Genomic DNA, 22,712 nt, shown 5'->3' with positions numbered 1-22,712 from the left:
AAAACCTTATAATCTATTGTACTGATTTGATCCATAATTTCCTTTCAATCAACTCACAAACATTACTTTTCGGACACACCCTGTAAGGTACACTGTTGAACCCAAAAGTGCGCCACATTCTGCAAGCATAAGGAATCATTTTGGAAGCTTAAGACCATGCATGTTCTGCATAGCAGATGCATAGTGCAGAATGTGCAGAATGAAACTTTATATGCGCTAACGTCCGGGTTGTCTTTCACGACAGTCGATTTGCAATGGCAAACCGGCGACCCAGAGAGGTTATGCGCAAATCGTGTCAGAAAGAGCACAGCTGTACAAATACGTAAATAGGAGAGCATCAGCATATTTTGCAAGCGCGAATGCCACAGCCGTGCTGGTGAAGAAGTTAAGTACAAAATATCTTACATTTACGTAGTCAGTGTTGATTAACTTACAATCGGCTGAAAATTTAGTTGCTGTCAGTAAAAGCCCATTTCCTTGCAAAAAAATTTGTTTGTGCTTAGGAGAAACGAGCAGTGAAATTAGGTACGTTCTGCTCACTTTTTTTTTGCCTGGATTCACATTTTCATTTACTGGCAGCTCAATTATCATAATTGGTGTTTCACGAAACAGCAGACGGTTCTGACCAGGATGTACTGTATAATGCTTTCTAAAATATTGCGTTGACAGAGATTCTGAACTTAGTGAATTTTTAAGACACCTCCAGAAACCTTCTACCATGGCACAGGGAGCTTCTACCAGGAATGCATGTTTCACGTCAGATATAAACAGCTGGTCAGCGTAAGAATACAAATCGTTGCCATTAAGCATCGCGGCTTTCATCAAAGATTGAAAACGATGTCCAAAAGTGCGTTTGAACAGTATTGTCCTAGACGCTTAGGAGACTATGTTTGGGTAGAGAAAAGCAGAGGCACAGTAAAGGTTCTTGCGTGAGCTCATCAGCATACAGAGGGCATTATCTGCGAGGCTTCGGTAATGACAAAGCCAACAAAATATCTGGAACAACTTCACAACTATAATCAAACTAGAATATATTTCATGGTGTACAGTTTTTTTTTTTATTCTCCTTCAAATAATACGCAGCTCAAACTGAAAATAACCCTCTGTAAAGATTTTCTAATCTTAAATTTACAAATGGTAATTGTCTTTTTATTAGTCTGTATTATTCTCTTGTCCTTTCTAAGTTGTCATTTAGCTGTACTGTATGCAACTGCACCAATTTCACCAACGCAGCAATAACTGAATGTGTTTCGCGACGTTTGGATACCATCCTGTGTGATCAATTTCTCGTAAAACGACTGCATGACTATAGGCGTGCACTGATCATGATGAACTTTTTTTCTACGTATGATGCAGATATATTGTAATTACCTGTTCTTGTGTAGCTCAGTCCACATTAACATCTCATGTACATCAATTTTTTTTTAGTATAACGACTAGTACGCGCAATTGCTCGAGATAATTACGTCATGTCGCGAGGAAACTGGTCTCTAAGGTATTGTTAGCTCCGATCTAGCCATTCGGGTGGAAATTACGCCGATATGACCCGAACTGAAGACGGTAGAAACGAAAACAGGTGCATTACTTATCCCTAAATTGTCCTATGTCAATCCGTGAGTACTGAACGTAGTTAGTATCGGCCGTAATATTTTCTGTGTCCCGTCCTAACTTGAGCACTCCCACCATTTCATATCTTAATTGAATACGCATATACCCATAATGCTGCAACGATTCAATCAATCAAATAAAATGCCATGCGTGATGATGTTAACAGCGCATTCTGATTTACCGTTTCTTTTTATGCGCTTCATTACCGTTATGTGTCGCTGCAGTTTCACGCGTCATGCTTTGTTACCGTTTCTCTCTGGGAACTACAAGTGCGCAATTACCAAATATATTAGCTGTCCTTGGAATCGTTAAACAAATGTGGAGGCAGCCCTAACACTTGCTTGACTAAGGTGTCTGGTACTGGCACTCCAACATCGGCATTCATGTTCTTGGATTAACGTTGTGGTTCGTCGCACTGCCGAAGTGGATGTCGGAGGCAACGTAGACGGAAGCGCGTGGTTCAGATCTTCTTCACCAGGTGCCGCAACGATCTCAGCTGCTCACAACCTTTGAGTGAACTCAGTCAAATAATATTCGATTATTATCCTGGTAGTTAATTGACCAGTGTCATAGCTAAAGTCACGTTCCGATATCTCAATAATCCAATAAGCACCTAACTTGAACAAGAAACATCGATTTCTATTTCTTAGAAGACATTTTCTAAATATTCGGGAAACCGCAAGTAAGTGCTCGACCGGAAGTGGTTGGAAGAAAAACAAAAGCCGATCGGTGCTCGTTCCTCTAATAAGTGAATTATACGAAATGGATTCGATTGAACGTTGTGTATTGTGTAGCCAACGCAGATTGAGCAAGAGCCCGCTTAAGCACTGGGCTTAGGCCGTGGAGGAGCCCCGAAGTACCGCGAGTCTCGACGGCCAAACATGTGGTCGTAAGCCGGAGGTGGACGCCAGCTTGCCTTCCGCGTCATCCGGCTGACAGAATACTTGCGCCTGCACAGCAGATGATAAGCAAATGACAAAATATTGTTGAACCTGCATCAAATTTACGTTGAAAGAGACGCTAGTTTGTCATCTCCCACGGGGACTAATCCTTGATTAAGGGTGTTTTTACGCACGCCCTGACAGCTGTTCAACGTAGATAGTGTTGCCGGGAACGCTTACCTTTACGCTATAGACGCTGTCAATCACTGTCGCCAGTGTGCGTATTTGGCGGGACTAGTTTACTGCGCAGCTTTTTTTTTCTTTTTCATAAACACCTGACAACGCAGACGTGTTTGACACCACTTCAGAAGTCGCCCTTTGTGTTTTTCGAAGCCTTAATAAGACGCAGTCTATCATTCTAAGCTGTCGGAAATTAAACATTTGTTGTCTGCTGCAAGCACGGCCAGTCACAAGTATGGCAATTCAAACAGCAAGAGAAGGTAGGTTTGCGTATAGTCTTAGCTTGTGCTCGATTTCTATGGCTTTTGCCTTTGTCATAAATAGTTGCGCTGTTTGTCTTAAATTTGCTGATAGTTTATAGATGGAAATACGATAGATCTGCGGCTCATCGGCAGTCATATCTTACCTGCATCATCCGCGTTTTAAAGGGAAGGACAAAGATTAAATGCACCGTCAAGCATGGGGCGCGTCAAGTGCAATATACGAGCAACGTTGTGTAAAGGATTCCAATCTCGTATCGTAGCTGCTGCACTGGCCAGATGGGAGGATATCTAAACAATAACATATTACTATCAGGGGTTCTACGTGCCAAAGCCACGATATGATTACGAGACACGCCGTAGTATTTTGACCGCCTGGTATTCTTTAACGTGCACTTTCATCGCACAGTACAAGGACCTCTAGCATTTCCCCTCCATGGAAATGCGACCGCGGCGACTGGTATCGAGCCCGCGACTTTTGGATCAACTGCCGAGCACCGTAGCCACTGTGCCACCTAGGCGGACAATATTTGAATGACCGTCTGCGCAAACACAAGAACGTGCGCTCGTGCGCTGGTGACGAATATCTTCTATAGGCAGTCATATTCTCACCGGTGTGTGCACTGGCCTGTTTGAACAAAGCAAGTTCATTGGCAGTAGGAGTATGCGCATAGCCATTTTCAGAACCGAATCGAATACGAATCGAATAGTGATGACACCGAATCGAATACGAATACTAACCGAATATTTTAAAGACGATAGTCTTTCTTGGGGAACTTAAACGCAGAAATTTTGGTCTGTCTTTCTGTCTGTCTTTCTGTTTGTCGGCACGTCCCTCGATTCAACCACTCGGCCAAAGTTGAACCACTTGCCCAAGGGCCAGCCATCGTGAACGGCTGACTATGTTCATACTTGTGTACATTGTTGATCAAAAAGCAAACATTACGCATATCTGAGGCGCAACATCACTAGGTAAGCATTAGGCGGTGTGTTCCTTTAACAGAAAATACATAGATACGCAATTTTGAAGACCTTGATGGTATGCGTTTAACGTTGAGACAGTAACGCGTTTATTAAAAGATTGCCACAGCTGAAGCGATCAGCGCTCCAAGCCGAGCAAGCGCGAGCGCCAACAGCCACCGTCTTCGTCTTCTTCTTTCGCAGGCGTTCTTGTCTGCGCCGTACCATGTTACAAATCACTCCCCCGCGGAAAAGGAGCCATCCTGGCGACCTAAGGAACAGGTACAGCTGGTGGGTCATAATGCGGCTTCAGTCGATCGACGTGAACAGTCTCGCGGCCGCGACGACGGCGGCCCGTAGATGATTGAACAGGCTCAATCATATAGTTAGCTGGGGATGCTTGACGTAGGACGCGGTAGGGGCCTTCGTACTTAGGCAGTAGCTTTGTGGAAAGACCAGGAGTGGAGGAGGGAAAGCGAAGCCACACCAACGTTCCAGGCGAATACGACTGAGGAGGCAGGATTTCGTCGTGACGGTCCTTCTGGCCCTACTCGCCCTACAATGTTACAACCCTAGTTTCTTAAGCTGCGCTGAAAATGCGACTGCGCTGAAACTTGTCTTCCTCCGTGCCCTCTGCACAAGCTCATGTTGTGTTTCGGTTTCGGTTCAGTATTGCATTGTATGAATGACAGGGGGCGCCGCTCTGGCATTGCTGTTTTACCCAGGCGACGTGTAAATAAAAGAGTGTGTGGAGAGTACTCGTTGAGTGCGGACGTTTCTTCTCCTTCGCCGCATCGCGCCAAACAGCGTGTTCGGGCTGGCCGGCGTCCCCACCGGTCGCGTTGGTCACCGCCGGTCTTCGCCTGCCGCTGCGCCGGGAGTACCAGCCCGCAACACAGCACTCGTGTTTCCCGACGTATTGCCAGATGGCGTCCATATCTCACGCAGCGCCTCTTCTGTCGTCTTTAGACGACATTTGCAGCGAAGCACGCAGATACGCGGCCAATTTTTTTTGGAATAGTTTTCGAATAGTAAGGTAACCGAGTAGTAAGGCAAGCAGGAAAAATTGCGTATTTTATTCGAGACAATTATTCGCAAACTTTAACACGAAAATTACTGTTCCTTTTATCCAACAAAAAATGCCAAAATTATGCATACTCAGGTAAGCTCGTATACAGTAGCGAATAGAACCTTCGAGATATGTCGTAATTGTTGGTTGAAATACAGCAGTTACTTCATTGTGGAAGGTGTTACTTTGTTGTTCCCTTTACAAAAAAATGACATCAAAATTAATCGATATTTCAACATCAACATCATCATGAATCTCATGACGATTATAGTGGTTTTTAACGGTACCTTCGCTTGGACGACACCGTAGTGTTACGCAAAAACAGCTTCATCCGGTGATTAATACAGCATCGATACTCCCGTAAGCGTTTTGGGTGCCCGTTTCTTGTTAATTCAATAACTAAAGAGAGAAAAATGAAACCCTCGCTTTTTCAAAGTCTTGTTCCTTTGGGTTTTCCCGTTGGTGCTGATTATTCGAAAAGCATTCGAAAAATATTCGGTATTTTGAACATGCACCATTCGATTCGAATGCCGAATCGAATAGAGCGCTATTTGATTCGCTATTCGAAATTTTCAAATATTCGCACAATTTGTAATTGGCACTCATCAGGATCAGTGCACCGGCAATATTATTGAGGCCGCCCTGGCGGCGCATGTTGGCGTACCACGTGTCAGTAAGGCATCTATCAGTTTATCACTAAAAGAACTCTCATTTCTCTAAAGGAGCACATGCAGTGACGAGGACAAGTGACGTTTGATCAATGTTGTTGTTGTTGTGCTAACCTTAATTTGTTTCTTTCCGCAGCGACAACAATAACAGCACTCGTCCTCGTCGTGTCTTTTTTTGTTGTTGTTGTTGTTGTTTTACAGCGAAAGCTCTTATGAGCGCTGCAGTTGTCCGCCGCCGCCACCTCCGGAGTCCGTAACCATAATCGCGCGAAATAAGAAAAAATGAAATGAAAAGAAAAAGACAGGATCAGATGAAATTCGAACCCGGGCCCGCTGCGTAGCAGTCGCGCATTCTACCACAGAGCCCCACCGGTGCTTGAAACTGTTTTGCAAGAAGACCCTGTACAGGGATCATGTCGGGCAAGAAATTATGCTAACATGTGTAATATAGCGTGGTAGAAGAGTAAAATAACAACCAAGCGTCACACAATGCCAACTGCGTAACGAATGAATTCTTAATGCTCCCAACCAATTAGAAAGGGCTCAACCATAATTAATCATCAGCCACAGCATCAACGATGTCTACATAATGCCTCACAGATGTGTGGGTGCCACGCTTCTCCACAGAATGACGAATAATGTGGGTGCTCTCATATATGCTTCACAAAAATTATGATCTATGGCATAGTGGCTACCTTGCAAGCGTACTTGTATCAGATGCCTCAACAGTGAATTGTACGAAATGAATTGGACAAAATGAATCGATTCTGAAGAGGCCGCTCTTCCAGTTTCGCTGTAACTGTGCTGCGTGTTCAGCGCAGGGCTGGTGCTTTTTTGTACCTGTCTTAAGAAATCGCGCTGTTTCCCTTACATGTAGCTAAACTTCATCCTGGTGGCTCTATGCGGTGTTCATGACTTTGCAAACTAGTCATATTCAGCAAATTACTGCTGCGTAAAGTAATTATGCGTTTGCGCAGTCTTATCTTCTTTTTAACGCTCAGAAATATACAATAAGTTCTATATTGAGGCCTACCAATGCACAAAAAACAAAGACACCAGCGCCTAATAAATCCTTGGGGACAAAGGTAATAAAAATCCACGTGAAAAAACAAGAAAAAGACCCTTGTTGCGATATCGGAACGATCGCAGTGCCAGTGTTTTCTCTGGTGAATGTACGCAGTGAAGAAACAGAGCATTACGACACGGACGAGAAAGCTATAAAACACAATGCGCCGACTAAGAACATAGTCTTTATTGCAACGGGACAATGTAGTTGAAAAGCAACGCCTACGACAGGCGTCGAATATGTGTGTCGTAAAGCGCCGTTTCTTCACTTCGTACAATGCAACCAAGGAGGATTAACTTGACTGCAACACCAGTTGGACCAACGTCATTAACTTCTTTGTCCGCTTTTTAGGCGAAAGTCTCATATGCCTCATGAAACACGATAATTCCTCAGGCGTCCGCGTCAAACAAGTGATGCAAAATATCATGTGAGGACGCAACCGCATTACGTCGCCATGACGTCCATAGGTCGGCGAACCCACTCATGAGTCGACTGACTCAGACTCACTCAGACTCAGGGTGAGCCGCGAGTCTGAGTCTGAGTGAGTCAGGCTGAGTAATATTTTCGTGAGGCTGAGTCTGAGTGAGTTCGGGTGAGTAATATTTTCGTCAATCTGAGTCCGGGTGAGTCCGGATGAGGAAAATTTTGGTTAGTCTGAGTCCGAGTGAGCCCTGGGGATAAAATATATTTCATGAGTGAGTCTGAGTGAGCTCAACCTCTTTTGCCGACCTATGGTCCTATCTACTCAACTTCAGCATGACTATCAGCCTGATGACGACTCACGTTTATACTGGTCTACTCACATACACTTCAAAGCAGTAGCGTTTATACGCCATCTCAATATTTATTGATCAGAGGAGTGAGTTAAGGAGGGGCGGGGTGATGGGGTTTGACCTCCCTCCGGCAAAATCTTAATCTTTCACGGGAAGTTCTTGACAAAAATGTCTCTTCGGAGTCATCTCTTTCAATAAAAATGTACTTGCTGGATTGTAACCATCAATGACTCGTAATTGAAGGTACGAGATCAAAACGCGCCAAGTAGAGCGCCAATTATATGAGATATTGATGTTAATGAGCCCTGACACTATTGTCGAAAAAGTTAATTATACGCTAATGGGCTCATGAGTCGACTCACTCAGACTGAGGTTGTCAGATGTGTCTGAGTCTGAGTCCGAGTGGGCAATATTTTGGTGAGTTTGAGTTCGAGAGAGTCCGGTTGAGAAAAATTTCAGTGAGTCTGAGTCCGAGTGAGTCTCGATGAGGAAAATTTTGGTGGGTCTGTGTCCGAGTGAGCTCTAAAGGCAAAATACATTTCATGAGTGAGTCTGAGTGAGCTCCACACTTTTTGCCGACCTATGATGACGTCACAGGTTGCCAAAGCTTATGATGTCATCACGCCGTCACTTTGACGGCAAATAACTTGCCGTTACCTGATGACGTCATCATACGACTGTTCTCGTGTGGCAGAGTTGCCAGATACTACCGAGTTAGCAAGCAAATAATCATCGCAAAAGAATCCCCAGAAAGGCGGTGCGACTTTCGCGAAGAAGCCCAAAAGAAGAGGAAGTTTAATTAATTTTCCCATTCTTGCAATAATTTTTAATTTTAATATGAAATATCACTGAAATGCGAAGGGGAGTTGAAAAAAAATCACTTTATTATTTTGTGCACCGAAAATATGCGCAAATACGAACAAAACCACATGTACTTTTCAACATTGTCGCCAAGTTTGCCAGTGCATGATTAACTTCACTTGTTGATTCCCCCAACATATGTTAGACTTCATTACTCAACTACTCATGGTCATCGACATACGCACCGCAAGTGAACGCGATGATCACTAAAATAACCATATTTGCTGGGAAAACACTAATAAGCCCGAAAAACGCGACAAGTGACTAGAAAATTCCAGAAGCGACTCGGCGAAAAAAGAAGCCCAAGTCCGCTTATTATAAGCGGAACTGGCAACTCTGTCGTGTGGTCAAAGGTGGGTCGATCTCGGAGGCACTGTACTACCACGTGAGCTGAAGAAAGCTTCCGATCCCGGAGGTAGTACAAAACCACGTTGGGTGCAGACATCTTTGAGGGACGGGGGATGTCAATACAATCAACTGGGAAGAAAATGCAGGAGATGGCTTTCGCCTTCGAATCGTCTTAGTCAGGTGCGTATGGGACTGTGAGACTTCTTATGCTAAGAAAAAACCTTGTTGAAATACTGCCCACGCCAGGCTTATCCAACTCACCCGGGTTTCGCGTGTCGCTTGATGAGATGGTCTCTGGCGGCGCGCACTTGTTCCATCGCCTCCCTCTGCGCTAGGGACTTGCGCGCGCCCTGCGCCACACGGCGGTAGTATTTGTCGTAGAGTCGCGTCAACGAGACCACCTCGTCGTGCACGGTGTTCGCCATGCCGCGCAGCACGTTGAGCACCGAGAAAGCGACGAAGCCGACGCCGATGGTGATCAGTGAGTTGGCGCGCATGAATGCCACGCAGGCGTCCACGCAACTGCGCGTGTAGATCTGCGACCATATGAAAAACAAGGACGACCAATCACAATGTACCACGCTGAGTATGTTCATAAGAAAGAATTTTCAGCCAATCATGATGCTGGACATGTCGTCATCGAAGCCGGCTGATTAATGGAAATAGCACTTATGAAGAAGAAATTTTATCAATTTAACCCTGAAGGGCCGTATTCACAAAGCTTCGCTTTCGTCTTCCCATTGGTCAGCCGGCTTCACAAATAACATGTCCCGCATCGTGATTGACTGGAATATTCTCTCACGAAAATTTCTCTCGTAAGACATTTTTGTGGAAACTGGCCCAAGTGCGTTGGCGGCAACCTTGAGCGGTGTGCCTTATCTACGGAATTCCCACTTCAATACACAAGATAAAAAATAAACAAATTTAATTACTCCGCAACCATCGCACCGTATTTAATGGAATTTCTCAAGTTTGGAGCGAAAGGCTAAACACAGAGGTTGTATCAGGCAAACTTGTTATTTCGGCCTTGAAATTCAAGGTGCGTGGAAAATTACAAAAATAAAGAGAAAGTTCAAGAGTAATGTTTTCCAACTCCGAAACAGCAGTAAAGAGGAACTGCACAGTTCTGTAGACTGTGCCTTGGGAAACCAGTAAAGCGTACAAAACTGAGGAACCATACACAGCTCCCAGGCACACCATGTAATTATGAGTAGTGCTTTTCTAAAACCTTTGTGAGCCATGTTATGCGGTAGTTATGGGTATAATGCAAACTTTTGTCAAATATTTGTCCTCTTTAGATGCTTCACAACATGCGGTTTACAGAACAGCGATGTCGTTTCACTTTGTGTGCTTCAGCCTTCTTTTTTTTTTTTTCAGATGTATGAGTTTTGAATGGTTCTAATATAAAATTCTGGAGTCAAGTTTTGAAAGCCTTCACTTTGTATATTTCCTTTATCATTGGCCAGTCGCCTTCGTTACAATGTCCGAGATGGCATTTGACTAGCACCTGCTATTACGAACACGTGATGTATGTGAGTGCGTGCTGACTTAGTCGTGTGGGTAAACTCCTTGCAAAGTCACCGTTTGCCAGGCTTCCTGTTCAGTCATGGCGAGCACTCCGGAACCACAGAAGCGGCGCTTAAGTCGCGTCTCCAGGTCAGGGTTCTCGCCTTCCAGTGGACGACAGCAGGAGGCGGGGACCGAACAACGCTCCGTGCTCGGGTTCGACGGCGAGCAGTTGAAGTAGATGTTGTGGCCCCAGTCGTGGTATCGTTCGGTTGTGATGCCGCAGCAGCTGAACGATGCCTGCAGCACGTTAGATTCCTGATCAGCACCCTTACTTTGCTTTTTTTTTGTTTTACTGAGATAGCAATTATATGGACACTCTCGGCTGTTTTTCGCCGTCGGCGTCATGTCCTGTATATGTATGTATATATATTAGGGGTGTGCGAATATTCGAAAGTTTCGAATATTCGTCGAATATTACATTCGAAATATTCGTATTCGATTCGAAAATCGTGTATTCGAAAAGTTTCGAATATTCGATAACTTCGATTATTTGAAAAATTCGAATATGCGATTCGATTATCATGCATAAAATAGCTCGTCTTCCACATTTCTGCTGCATTCGTATCGCTAATAATATTGCCGAGAGGAGCGATAAACTTCCTAAGTACACGGAGGCACGATATCTGCCTGCGACGAGCGCCCCAATACGTATGATTTATTGCTGGTGCATCTCCGACGTGCAGCGCTGTTGGCGATCATGTAACCGTACATTTTCAATATTATGCGGCCGTAACGTGCCGCACTACCACTCGTTCACTATGCGGGACCACTTCTAAAGAAAGACAGCGGACCCACGTGACTGGCGGTGGACTGTTCAGACTGTTCAGTCTGGACTGTCCACCGCCAGTATGGACAGTCTGGACTGTCCACCTGTTCAGGTGGACTGTTCAGTCTGGCAAAGCTTTGCCCCATGGAACTCCCTATACCAGCCACTTCTGTTCCAAGCGAGCGTGCCTTTTCAGTTGCAGTGGGGGGGGGGGGGGTGTCTCTATTAGAAGGGAGCGCCTGCTGCCTGATCATGTGGAGCAACTCATATTTCTTGATGATAACATCTATTCATTACTTTCATTGTGCCGTGATATTTGCTTGTGTTGTGATGTGCATTGTGCTAGCCTGGACATTGTGTTCTGGAGATAGCAGTGTATGTTGAGTTGCCAGTCAGGCTGTTAATGTTTTTTCTTTCAAATAGTTACATGTTAAATAAAATATTGTTACTGTGGAGGCATTTTCCCTTTGATATTCGATTCGATATTCGAAGGTGGATATTCGTATTCGAAAAATTTGATATTCGCACACCCCTAATATATATGTAAAAGCCACAAAAATTATTGAGAAAAATACTTTCCGAAGCGCGGATTTGAACGGGCGGCCCTTCGCTCCGCAGCGCGTGGTGTTAGACGGCTCGGCCATAAACCGTACGTCCCTCAGCATACCAACAGCGAGCCATTATATACACCACGCTTGTTTTCTTGGTCGCCAGTGAGATGGCGCGAGGGGCGCGCTTTAAAAGTGTGGTACGGCGTGTGGTACTGGAAGTCATGACACCAGTCTATTGTGTCACCCATCTAGTGGGTGTCGGTCTCATGGGTGGTACCAGGACACCGACATATCGCAACAAGACGAAGACTGTTGAATGGGTAGACTAGAATCTTTCATCGATTTCACTGATTGAATACCTTGTCCAGATGACAAGGCACTTCACGTAATGTCGATTTGAACCTGTGGCGTGGGCGAGGGCTAGAACGCGAATGTTTTCTTAGTTTCCCGTCATACCCTGTGAATCTTTGTGGTAGCTTACCTGAGCGTAATCGACGAGTCGTGCGTAGTCTGGGTTGTCCCGGTAGCTCACTATGAGGTCGATACTGAACAAGCTCTGGGCACTCTGTTGCAGGAAAGAACGAAGATATAAGCCCTACTTCGGTGAAGCACCAAAGGCCTTGACTGAGCAAACGCTTTTACGCATACTGTATGCAGCCTAAGGTTGCGAGCAGGATATCATTCACAAACTTAATACGAGCCTTATGTCGTGTCGCCCCCTTAATATACTAAGCGTAAGCCGTGCCTTGATGTGACCCTGCGGCAGGCTCTGATGAACGTGAGCGAGTATACTGACGTGCGTGAATTGTCAGTCAATCGGCGATCGAGCGAGCATTAATTTTAAGTTTTCTTCAGTACGCACGAAACAGAAAAAAGATTTTAGGAAAGAGAATGTTTCGGCCCCACATACGGAAAAACCTTTTAACAATCGTTAACAAGGCTCACGGTGGGGTACTCAACCAATAAAATTTTTCATAGCCCCTTCACTTGGGTCTGCTCACGGCGCACGGGTACTCAACCAATTAATTTTTTTATAGCCCTTTCATTTGGGTCTGCTCACGGCGCATGGGTACTCAACCAATTATATTTTTATAGGCCCTTCTACAGACCGAACAATGTTAGTTTTATTGATGCGAACGTAGCATCAGTATATATGGTTGCAATTGCATGAGCGATGCCATTCATTTCTTTCGAGTCCGAATCCAGAAGGTTCTTCATTCGAAAGCTGTATTTGCCATTCCGACTTCGCTCAGAATACATCAAGCATCTGAACCGGTTGAAGCTTGCCCTTGTAGATAATTCTAATGCAACAGCTTTCAGTGCACACGGTCTCAGGAATCATATTCGCGACGACTTCAGCGACGACTTCAGTGCTCGTTAGGTAAGGCGCCAGCAGAACGTGATGCAGGGCAAGAACACTATTGAATTTAACTGGCAAGAACTTGCGAATTGAAAGTCTTGTGAATTCGGACTGTGACGGACTGTGACGGACTGTGACGGGCCTTGTGACGGACTGGTCACCATAACACCATATGGCGTTGTCACCATAAATTTGTTGAACGTCGTTATAGCGAACACGGATATAGCAAATTATCGCTTATAGCGAATTAAATGCGAGCTTTACTTGGCCACGCTTCTTCTGAATTACCTTTATCATTTGTATAACGAAGCCAAAAACGCGAGCGCAGATGCAATATTGGCTAGAATGGAGAAATATTTGGTTGGCGCGAGCCCCAAAACTGTAAAAGTCGCACAATGAACAGAAAAAGTACGAAAAAAAAAGTGGAACAGAACGAAGAAAGCTACGGGACAAGTGCATGTTGTTCCACGTTTCTTCGCGCTCTCCATATCCAGCTTTTGTGGACACATCACAGCCAGCGCCCCTGGCGGCCCCGGCGCGAAGCTAGCGCGTTTTCAATGGAACTGGCGAGTTTTTCCCGAATAATTAAGTGTAGAGGGTGAATGTTGAAAAACGCAGACCACGGAGCGCTTCTGGGAACCTAAACGCACGAGAGGACTGCTGCGATCATGTTGCAGTAAGCTTCAATTTTGTTCCCAGAGCAGTTAAAGATTGTACAATGGGAGTCTATGGAAACGGCGAAAAATGTGGCCTGTTTTTCGAGACAAAAACGGTCACTGTCGTAAAACTAAGCAAGTTATGTTAATGGTCAGGTAATCACATGCAGTCCTGACACTCAGCTTTCGTTTGAAGGCATTCTCAACTTGCCGCAGGTGGCATAACATTGTTCCCTAACGCGTTTTTTGAAGCGCGGTCGTTCAAATGTTTGTGGTAAATTGATAAACCCTTGCTTACGACAGGCGACACGACATCCGCCGTGGCCGAGCGAGCTAATCGCTCGAGTTCAGAGCGCGGTATCACCGCGCCGTCATCGGTTCGATTCCGGGCGACGGATCAGCATTTTTTTCAGCCCGTGACTTAGTTCCACACCTTCACACAGGATGTCGCCGCCGAAACAAAAAAAAAGTGCTTTCGTTTCGGTTTCGGTTCTTGACTGTAATCTTGAGCTGCCGTTTCTTTTTCTCTTTATTATATGAGTTTTTTAGTGTATGTTTAAACACACCACGCTTATCACATCGTTCAGACCGATCTGCATTTATAATTCTTACTTTATTCTTTTATAAACGTCCGAAGGAACAGAACGCCCGATCAAGTAAATGTGAACAAAGCTCTTTCCAACTTTCGTACCCGTAATGTGGTGGAAGCTTATTTCTCCCTTCTCATGATGTCGTTACGATCTTCTCAGGTACCTACAATTCAGCAACGTAAAGGAAGCGAACTAAAGTTAGACAAGCGAGGCATAGTAATTAAATGACAAAGTTAGACGTTTTTGCATTTGCTTTTACTTTAGGGCTAACGCAAGTGTCTGTCGTAATCTTAACGAACGAAGGGGAGTTTTTCGAGGGGTTCTTTTTTTGTTAGACACTACTAATGAAACCAACAGATAATTAGGCCAATCAAAGAATAGGAAAAATTATTTGTTCTTTTTCAAACAGCAGTGCAATGATTTCGCCCTAACTTAAATGAAACCAAAATCGCTATCTCAACAAGCATCAGCGGACGGCTCATATACCCTTCTACACGCTGCGCTCTCAACTCGAAGAGACTGTGCGAAGTCCCCTTTTCTAGAGTTACGCGAGACTGGATCTAGAAGAGTTAGCTGCCAGCTTTACTTCATTTGTTGCTATCGCACTCATTGCATCGTCCTTGCGGTGAAATAGGGATTTTTATTCATCTCTTATCATATCTATCGCCCTACGTGAACAGAAAGAAACCAGCATGCCTTCTCCTTTAACATCACAAAACACTGTGCGCTGCATCGGATAGGACCGTGTGATATGACGTGTGTGGATCAAAGCTTTCGGGAAGTCCAGGGACTGGTGTTCCCAGTTACAAAACGAAAATCCGGTGATTCAGCAGCTTTTCGCACGCACTCGCAGCCCACCTCAACGTGCCGCAATAAGATGCCATTTTAAACATCTGTAAATGAAAATGAGAGGTGCAAAGTTTTTGCTAGTATAGTATTATAAGATATGGCTAGGCTACGTGATGGGATTTTAGTCACGTGAGATAGACAGTACATCTTTACTAGAGTCCAGTGCAGACGCTGAGTTTGCCCCGCGCCACTCGGTTGTTCCGAAGTTTTTGGCGCCAACACGTCACGTCAATAGTTACGTGACGTTACGGGATTTTAGTGGCGAGACTAATTACGTGATTTTACGTGATTTTTTGTCACGTAGCTAGTTGTTATATGATTGTAGTCACATAAGTAGATGTGCGATGTTACGTGATTTTGGTCACGCGACAATTGCAGGCCTGGTGGACAAAAAACTGTAGTCGCAGGAAACAACAACCCATCATCGATTTCACATATATTTTACGATCACGAGAAATTCACTTTCGTTGCTCGAAAGAGCAAGCGAAGCTGGTGCACTTTTTATCACGTTTCAAAATTGTTTGGGCTTCTACGATATTTTCTGGAATTTTTCGTATGCTTCATTTGCTTTGCTCTATTCTTTTTTCTTTCCTGGTGAAGAGCGCATATATATTGCTGTAAGTTTGAAAATATAGTCAGTTGTAAGTTCAGCGCTGTGTGTGTTTTCCAATGTCGTCCTCGTTCCTTGCGCTGTGAAACATCGAATTATGGTCTACAGCGCATTTTTGCAAACAGAAAGCAGCTGTTTTCCCTTTTGCATTCCGTTCCTGCTCTTTGGAAGGTGGGGACACTTGCAAGGAGCGTTGCAAGGAGAGTTTGACCATAGTATCTTTATAATAGCTATCGTATCACGGGCTAGCCGCCGCGCGCTGTGGCTGAATGGGTTGATCATCCGTGCTGGCTGTTTGCGCGCAATCGCTTGGGCATGGGTTCGAATCCCAATGCAGTTTTTCTTGTTTTTTTGTCTCTCTCAGAATCGCTTATGTTTGCCGCGGTGGTGCAGCGGTTACGGTGCTCGGCTTTTTGACGGCGGCTCTAGCATTTTTGAACAAGGCGAAAATGCTAGAAGGTCGTGTAGTTGGTTTTAGATGCACGTTACGAACCTGAAGTGGTCGAAATTTCCGCAGCCCTCCTCTACGGCATGCCTCATAAACATATTATTGTTTGGGCACGTAGAACTCCAGCAAGTATTATTACTAGCACAACGCTGCTGAAAATTTAGATGCTTGTTTTTTCGCTGGAGCATTGCACCCAAGATATTTGCTGCAGTTTCGGTTTCGCTTTTGTAAATGGAGCAAGTAAAGAACTTCTATTGTTTTATTATTTATTACCACGCAACCCAATACTTAATAACGAAGAAAAGGAACCCAGATTTTAGTTAACCTCAATCATAAGAAGGCAATACAAAACGAAACCAAGGCAAGCATCAGGGTAGCCATTATTAATATAATGAAGTGTGACGACGCAGAAACGTAACCAGTAATAGTAGAACCAACGCAAAGCATGCATTATTGAATCGTCGCCTTTTTTCTACGGGAGCAGCGCTCTCTGCTTCTGCAAGTAGTGCTGCTCTTTTGCATTACATTTACTTCCCGTCCGAAAAAGAGCCATCCTGGCTAATTACGGACAGCTGCCCAGTGACAGTGAGACTTTAGCATGTCCATATGCACGATCTCATGCCTCGACATTGTTTGATTACAATAAGTCTCAAGCGACTTGACGGCGTATATGAAGTACGAGGCTTGCTAGACCACACGGTACGGGCCGTGGTACTTCGGAAGAAGTTTCGTAGACCGACCGGGGCCACATAGGAGTCCAGAGGCCAGGCCAGTAGCTAGGGGGTATGCCCCAAGGACCCGCCTCCCCTCCCAAAAGTTTGACGGAGGCGGTGTTTTACCGACAACATAATGAGAATAGGTGTTTCTCTCAAACTGTGAAGGCCTTCAGCGAGTGCCCCCTCCCTTTACCCTCCCCCCCCCCCCTCGCTGACTGGCGCAGGCCGGCGACGGGAACCGGTGTGCACGGAACAGACAGCGAAACGGTAGGCAAGCAAACTCGGAAGCGAGCGCGGCCGCGCGCACCGTTGCCATAGCAACGACGGAGAGATCTTCAACCGGCTGCTTTGCTGCTGGCTTGCGTTTCCTTTCTTGAATTCTCGGCACTCGCCACTTTCCTATGAAGAATGCTATCTCACTCTCACGCTCATAACGTGCATGCCATTTGTGACCTGGAAGTGCCGGGCGCGCGGCGATAGTACAATCGAGAGGCATGCACGATATCAGGCCTGTTATCGAGAGGCACGCGATATCAGGCCGACACCCTTTCAACACGTTCTGCTTACCAATTCAATGTGCCAAGTATTCGACGCTCACTAGATTGCCCTCCGCACTGTGCTCCCGAGCCAAGCCTGATTACGGTTCATCAAACTAATGAACAGATCAAGCTCGCCTTGCTTGTTCGCCTCAGGTTTATGACTAACGTGTCGGTAATGCACTATTGTGTGTATATACATATATATATATATATATATATATATATATATATATATATATATATATATATATATATATATATATATATATATATATATATATATATATATATATATATATATATATATATATGCACACGCTGCTCCTGAGATCATCACGGTCTTTTGTGCCTCTGCTCATTAAACACCCCTTTAAAGCACAACAATATATATATATATATATATATATATATATATATATATATATATATATATATATATATATATATATATATATATATATATATATATATATATATATATATATGTGTGTGTGTGTGTGTGTGTGTGTGTGTGTGTGTGCGTGTGTGTGTGTGTAGAGAATGCCTTGCGGGTAGCACTCACTAAAAAAAGAAAAGATGCCTTTACTAACGTTTCAGCCGTGACACCGCCTACGTAGGTCAGTGTCTTGCGAAGCCCATGCCACAGCCCAAACGTTTTGGAATGCATTTTTTCCGGTTTTTGATGTGTGCTACCTGGAAGTTCATTCAATGTAGAAAGCGCCGCGCGCATGCGCCGTTGCTCCACATGCGTTCACTAGTAGTCGCGAAGGCAATGCCACCTCTCAACGTCAACTCCTTTTAGTCTTTTATAAGCACAGAATAAATCGAGAATGCCTAATAACGTGCGGAATAATTTTAAACGCATTGTTTTTCTTTAGTAAATAGCAGCGGACTGCGTACAGCATTCTGCACATCTCATGCGTGCTCTATGAAGGCTTGCCCGTCAGGCAACGCGACATGCCGTTGTGACTTTTAAAGCGCAATTCAACAATACAAATCCTAATCATATGTTGAAAAAAAACAAGCTCGTTTATGTCACTGTAATTCACAGCCAGGGTCTTGTGACACATTTCGGTCGGTTGTCACTCGTGTCATTTATGTTCGTCACACAGTCACGTCACAAGATGCCACATTTGGTGTAGATCAAGCTAGCGAAACGGCCGCCAGCGCACCATGAGCGTGGCATGTAAATCATGCTGTACATGACATGCGTGTCATGATTTTCATGTTATGACTTGCCATTTATGTTCGTCATACAGTCATGTTACACCATACCAATTTTGGTGTACATTCGATTAACCAAGCGACCAGGAGAGCACAAAGTCGTACGCGGCTAGATAGATACGCTCAAAGTCGCAGTAGTTCGCTAAGAAATGCTTCGCATTTAAAAGCAGCTTTCGCTCGACTTTATCTGGCTGAAGACTGGTATTTTTCAGTCATTGCAACGAGCGAAATATACTAATCAAAATTCCTGTGCGCATAAACACCATCGTTCTCTTAAGGGAACCTCCTGGAAAGAAAGGCTTGAGATTTCCTTTGGAACGCCTGCACATCTTCGTGGCAACAGAAGGAGCTCCACTCACAACTGAAGAAATTTTCATATACTGAGTGAACGAAAGAAGGGGGAATTAAAGGGTTCGCTTTTCTGTGATGTGTCTTGTGACCCGTTGTTGAGCAAGTCAAATGCATTTTGTATTCTGCATCAGGAGTGATACAGAATAAAGAAGTGATTTCGAGAGATTCTAGGAATAGTTACTATATTATGTTGAATTAACAATCGTTGTTGTCCGCGCAAAAACGCTAAAATTCGCTCTTCTGAATTTCTTTGTGCTGATCAAAGTGGACGATTGGGCCAGTAGGTGATTCATGATCGACTTTGTGCTTGCTGAAGTGCAAAGTTGAAAGAGACTGCGCCTACAGAACATGAAAGGAGAGCTTCAGGAGAACTTCCAGCCCATTAGAGTAACCTATTGGTGTATCTGCGCCAACAGGATTCAAGACAATCCCCTCCAGCACATGAGTCAGTCGACTGTGAGAAAAAAAGGAGAAGAAAAAGAAAGAAAAAGAAGAAATGCAATTAGGATAGATAAGTGCCCTTTTTAGCGGAATAGACGGCAGATCTAGAGATTATTACACAACACGTCAGTCGTATATGTTCTACTATACGTTCATTTCTAATAAAAAAACTAACCAAATTCACATTCTCCGGTGTACAAGATCATCTTTCAACGACTGTATCATTTTTGCACACCCGCATAGACGGCGCCAAGCTTGCGGTGGCAGCGACATTTCAATAAGAACTGAATGAAAACAAATAAAAACTATATTTAACTTCCTTTTTTTTACTCTCATTCCTAGCGTTCTCAAACTTATCCAGTTCTAATTTGAGGTAAGGCAAGGAGCAAACGAGCATCACCCAAGTGGTACACCAAAGGAAATTCGCTTTATTATGCAACCACAATATCCTGTTCGTACCCAAACATAATGGTTCCCGCTAGCTGAAAAAAGAAACTCGGAAAGCAGCATACTGCTGCTCCAATATCCCACCGGTACGGCAGCGCAAGAAACTAAACAAACAAACAAACAAACAAACAAATAAAAACAGGATTCTCTTCATGCATCGTGGGCGCGTCTATAACGGCCAGACATTTGGCATGGCACGTCTAGAAAAACTGCCGATTCATTGCCAGTCGTCGCCGTCGAGATAACGCCAACAAACAGCGCTCTCTTTTCTGCGCACCGAGGTGAAGCGACAGTCTCGGGGCGTGTGTACTGTTTCTTTTGATTCTCTTTTATTTAGTGCCGCGTCACTGCAAACGTCATGGCGGGACTTTTGAATTCTTTAAGGTCGATACGCCACGTGGTGTCGTTCATGCGAACTAGGCCGCTGGTGTCCAGAAAAGCTGCATATGCTTTATTTATCATGTACCAACTAGCTCAAGAGGCTATTTTCCAAGGCAGCATAAAATTCAACATAACTATTGGAAGACAATTCATAACCATATTTCTGTTTTTATCAATGCGGTTGGGACACTAAAGCTGTGGTTAAAAATATGGTCGCATCGTTCTTCAAATAAATGTTAACGCAGGCCTGTTTTTTCAAATGAACTTTATTCTGTTGTGATTTCACTTTCCCATGTTTCGGACTGCATAGTTTAAAAGTGCCAAGAGAAGACAGATAAGGATCACCTCTTTTATAGTTGGTTTGAAACCTCGAATAATTTTTTTAGTCGGCTTTTGGCGCAAGCCAGATTGCCAATTTGTTAGCGCCAATTTCTCTCTCTACTATTACAACGAATATTGGATATAACAAACAGTTTATGGTCCCCGTGCTGCTTCGTTGTAACGAAGTTCGGCTGCATCCGGAGTCGGTGGTATATGCCTGGCTCGGAGGCCTCCAAGCCAAGCTAGACTACGCTTTCGGTAGCATATATTATTTGAGTTGTCTAGCAAGTTACGCTCTTTCTAGTACTCGAGCTAGTACTCACGTTTTTGCTGAGGAAGGGCATGATCAAGGCACCAAAGATGAAAATCACAGTGATGACCGTGAGCAGACAGATGCCCTTGATGTACCAGGCCAGGAAGCGTATGTTCTCGCGCAGAGCGCCCACGAACCCCATGAAGCTGATGACAAGCACGAGACCGGAGATGAACAGCACCGAGACTTCCAAGTTCACCACGAAACTGATGAGCAGCGACCGATTCGCGAACGAGATCTCGTCGCGCCGATCATATATGGACGTCACCTATAAACGGCGGGAAAGGCATTGAACAACTGTTGAAGACAGGTAGAAGCTGACTTTAAGGTGTTACAGCGAAGCCGAGTATGGCTGGCTTCTGGTTGATCGCGTCCGCGGACGAAAGGCGCGTAGAACAACAATTTTAGGGAAACAGATTAACTCGACTAGCCAAGCGTTTTTGCGTAGAAAAATGAGCATGGCGTAAATTTAAACGTATAGGTGTATGATTCTGCCGACATGGCAGAATGACATAGACAATTTTGCCTCAAAGACAAGACGACTTGCATAAGAAACGAACGTCATGCCATTTTTGTACTTTATAAACGACTGAGTTTCTTATGTACTACAGGATTTCATTTTGAGACCCCCGTCGGCCGCCGTAGATGAGATATGCGTCACGCACAACAGAAACACCGTGATGTTTGAGTGCGTGTTCCTTAATAATCTCAAGATAGTCATTAACTATAATATATAAATTCATTATAGCACTATTCACCATACAAGACCCGCCATAGTCGCAAAGTCGTTGGCTTCCATCTTCGCATCAGTGGAAGGGCTCTGAATTTTCTCATTGCACCGAAATTTGACTGCACAGTTCCTATTCAACTTGCAAACAGCCGCGTAACTGGGCCAATGAATTAGAACATGCGAGCACTATATCTTAGAAGGATAACCGGCAGCTCAACAGCCGTGAAAGCTGTTGGTACGTAACGCCGGTCCAAATGCAGCTCGGTACTCACGCATATGAAGGCGACCATGCAGCTGAAGGAGAAGAGGAACAAGTTGATGAAAACGAGCGGTACCCTGTGCCAAGGACTGACGTCGATTATCAGAGTTGGCTCGTCACCCTTGGGCGTCGGGATCCTCTTCATGATGATGCGCTTCTTCTTCTAATTTCTCGTGCAACAAACACGCCCGCTCGTGCAAGTCTCGTTCGCTGCTGTTTTGATGATGATGAGGTTCATGATTATCATGATGATAAGCTCTTCACTATCGCATTCGCCCACAAAGGGGTTTAAGGTAAAATCTTATGAACCTAAAGGAAACTGGAAAGTTAGGTTAAAAAGAAAGCATCAAATAAATGCTAAATAATACCTGTTTACGTCCCAAAATCACAATATTATAATGAAAGACGCCGTAATGTAGGGCTCCGGAAGTTTTGACCATCCGGTGTTTTCTTTAACTTGCACTGAAATCGCACAGTACACGGGCCTCTAGCATTTCTCCTCCATCGAAATGCGACCGCCGCGGCCGGGATCGAACCGCGACCTTTCCGGTCAGCAGCCGAGAACCGTAAATGCTACACCACCGCAGCGGACAATGCTAAACGATTAAGCGGACAGACTATTAGATGTAACTTGTGATAGAGATAATAACCCACCTAGTGATAAACGTCTTCATGTGAAGTTGTGTAACGAATTGATTTAGAAAACGGACCAAGAGTAGGCAGAAATAAAATAAACATGTTAACCTTTTTGCTTCATTTGAGTAATCGAACACATTTATGTAATCGACTCATTGTTCATTTGCTGAAGATGCCCCTCCACAATGCGTCCAATGTTCCTAATGGCTTGAGCCACGCCA

The 22,712-nt window shown here is 44.5% G+C and overlaps 1 protein-coding gene across 1 annotated transcript; it reads right to left on the bottom strand.

Moving 5' to 3' along the window:
* Positions 1-2,412: 2,412 nt before the first annotated feature.
* LOC119394600 (tetraspanin-33) lies at positions 2,413-22,000 on the bottom strand. The gene is made up of 6 exons (XM_037661919.2): positions 21,869-22,000; positions 20,877-21,134; positions 12,102-12,185; positions 10,316-10,540; positions 8,996-9,270; positions 2,413-2,558 (listed from the first exon to the last, which is right to left on the bottom strand). The coding sequence occupies exons 1-6, from the start codon at positions 21,998-22,000 to the stop codon at positions 2,429-2,431; spliced, it is 1,104 nt and encodes a 367-aa protein (XP_037517847.1). The 3' UTR covers positions 2,413-2,428.
* Positions 22,001-22,712: the final 712 nt, after the last annotated feature.

This window comes from Rhipicephalus sanguineus, chromosome 5, assembly GCF_013339695.2.
Source record: "Rhipicephalus sanguineus isolate Rsan-2018 chromosome 5, BIME_Rsan_1.4, whole genome shotgun sequence".
Taxonomy (NCBI): domain Eukaryota; kingdom Metazoa; phylum Arthropoda; class Arachnida; order Ixodida; family Ixodidae; genus Rhipicephalus; species Rhipicephalus sanguineus.
The sequence above is the reverse complement of the archived record's forward strand: the minus strand, read 5'-3'. Positions and strand labels throughout refer to the sequence as shown.

Excerpts from the sequence above, each read along its gene's own strand:
- LOC119394600 (XM_037661919.2), bottom strand. The coding sequence starts at position 22,000 with ATGAAGAGGATCCCGACGCCCAAGGGTGACGAGCCAACTCTGATAATC. Across the intron at positions 21,135-21,868 it reads GCATGGTCGCCTTCATATGC|GTGACGTCCATATATGATCG; the intron begins GTGAGTACCGAG and ends CGCCGTTTATAG. Across the intron at positions 2,559-8,995 it reads AAGCGACACGCGAAACCCGG|GCGCAAGTATTCTGTCAGCC; the intron begins GTGAGTTGGATA and ends TCTGCTGTGCAG.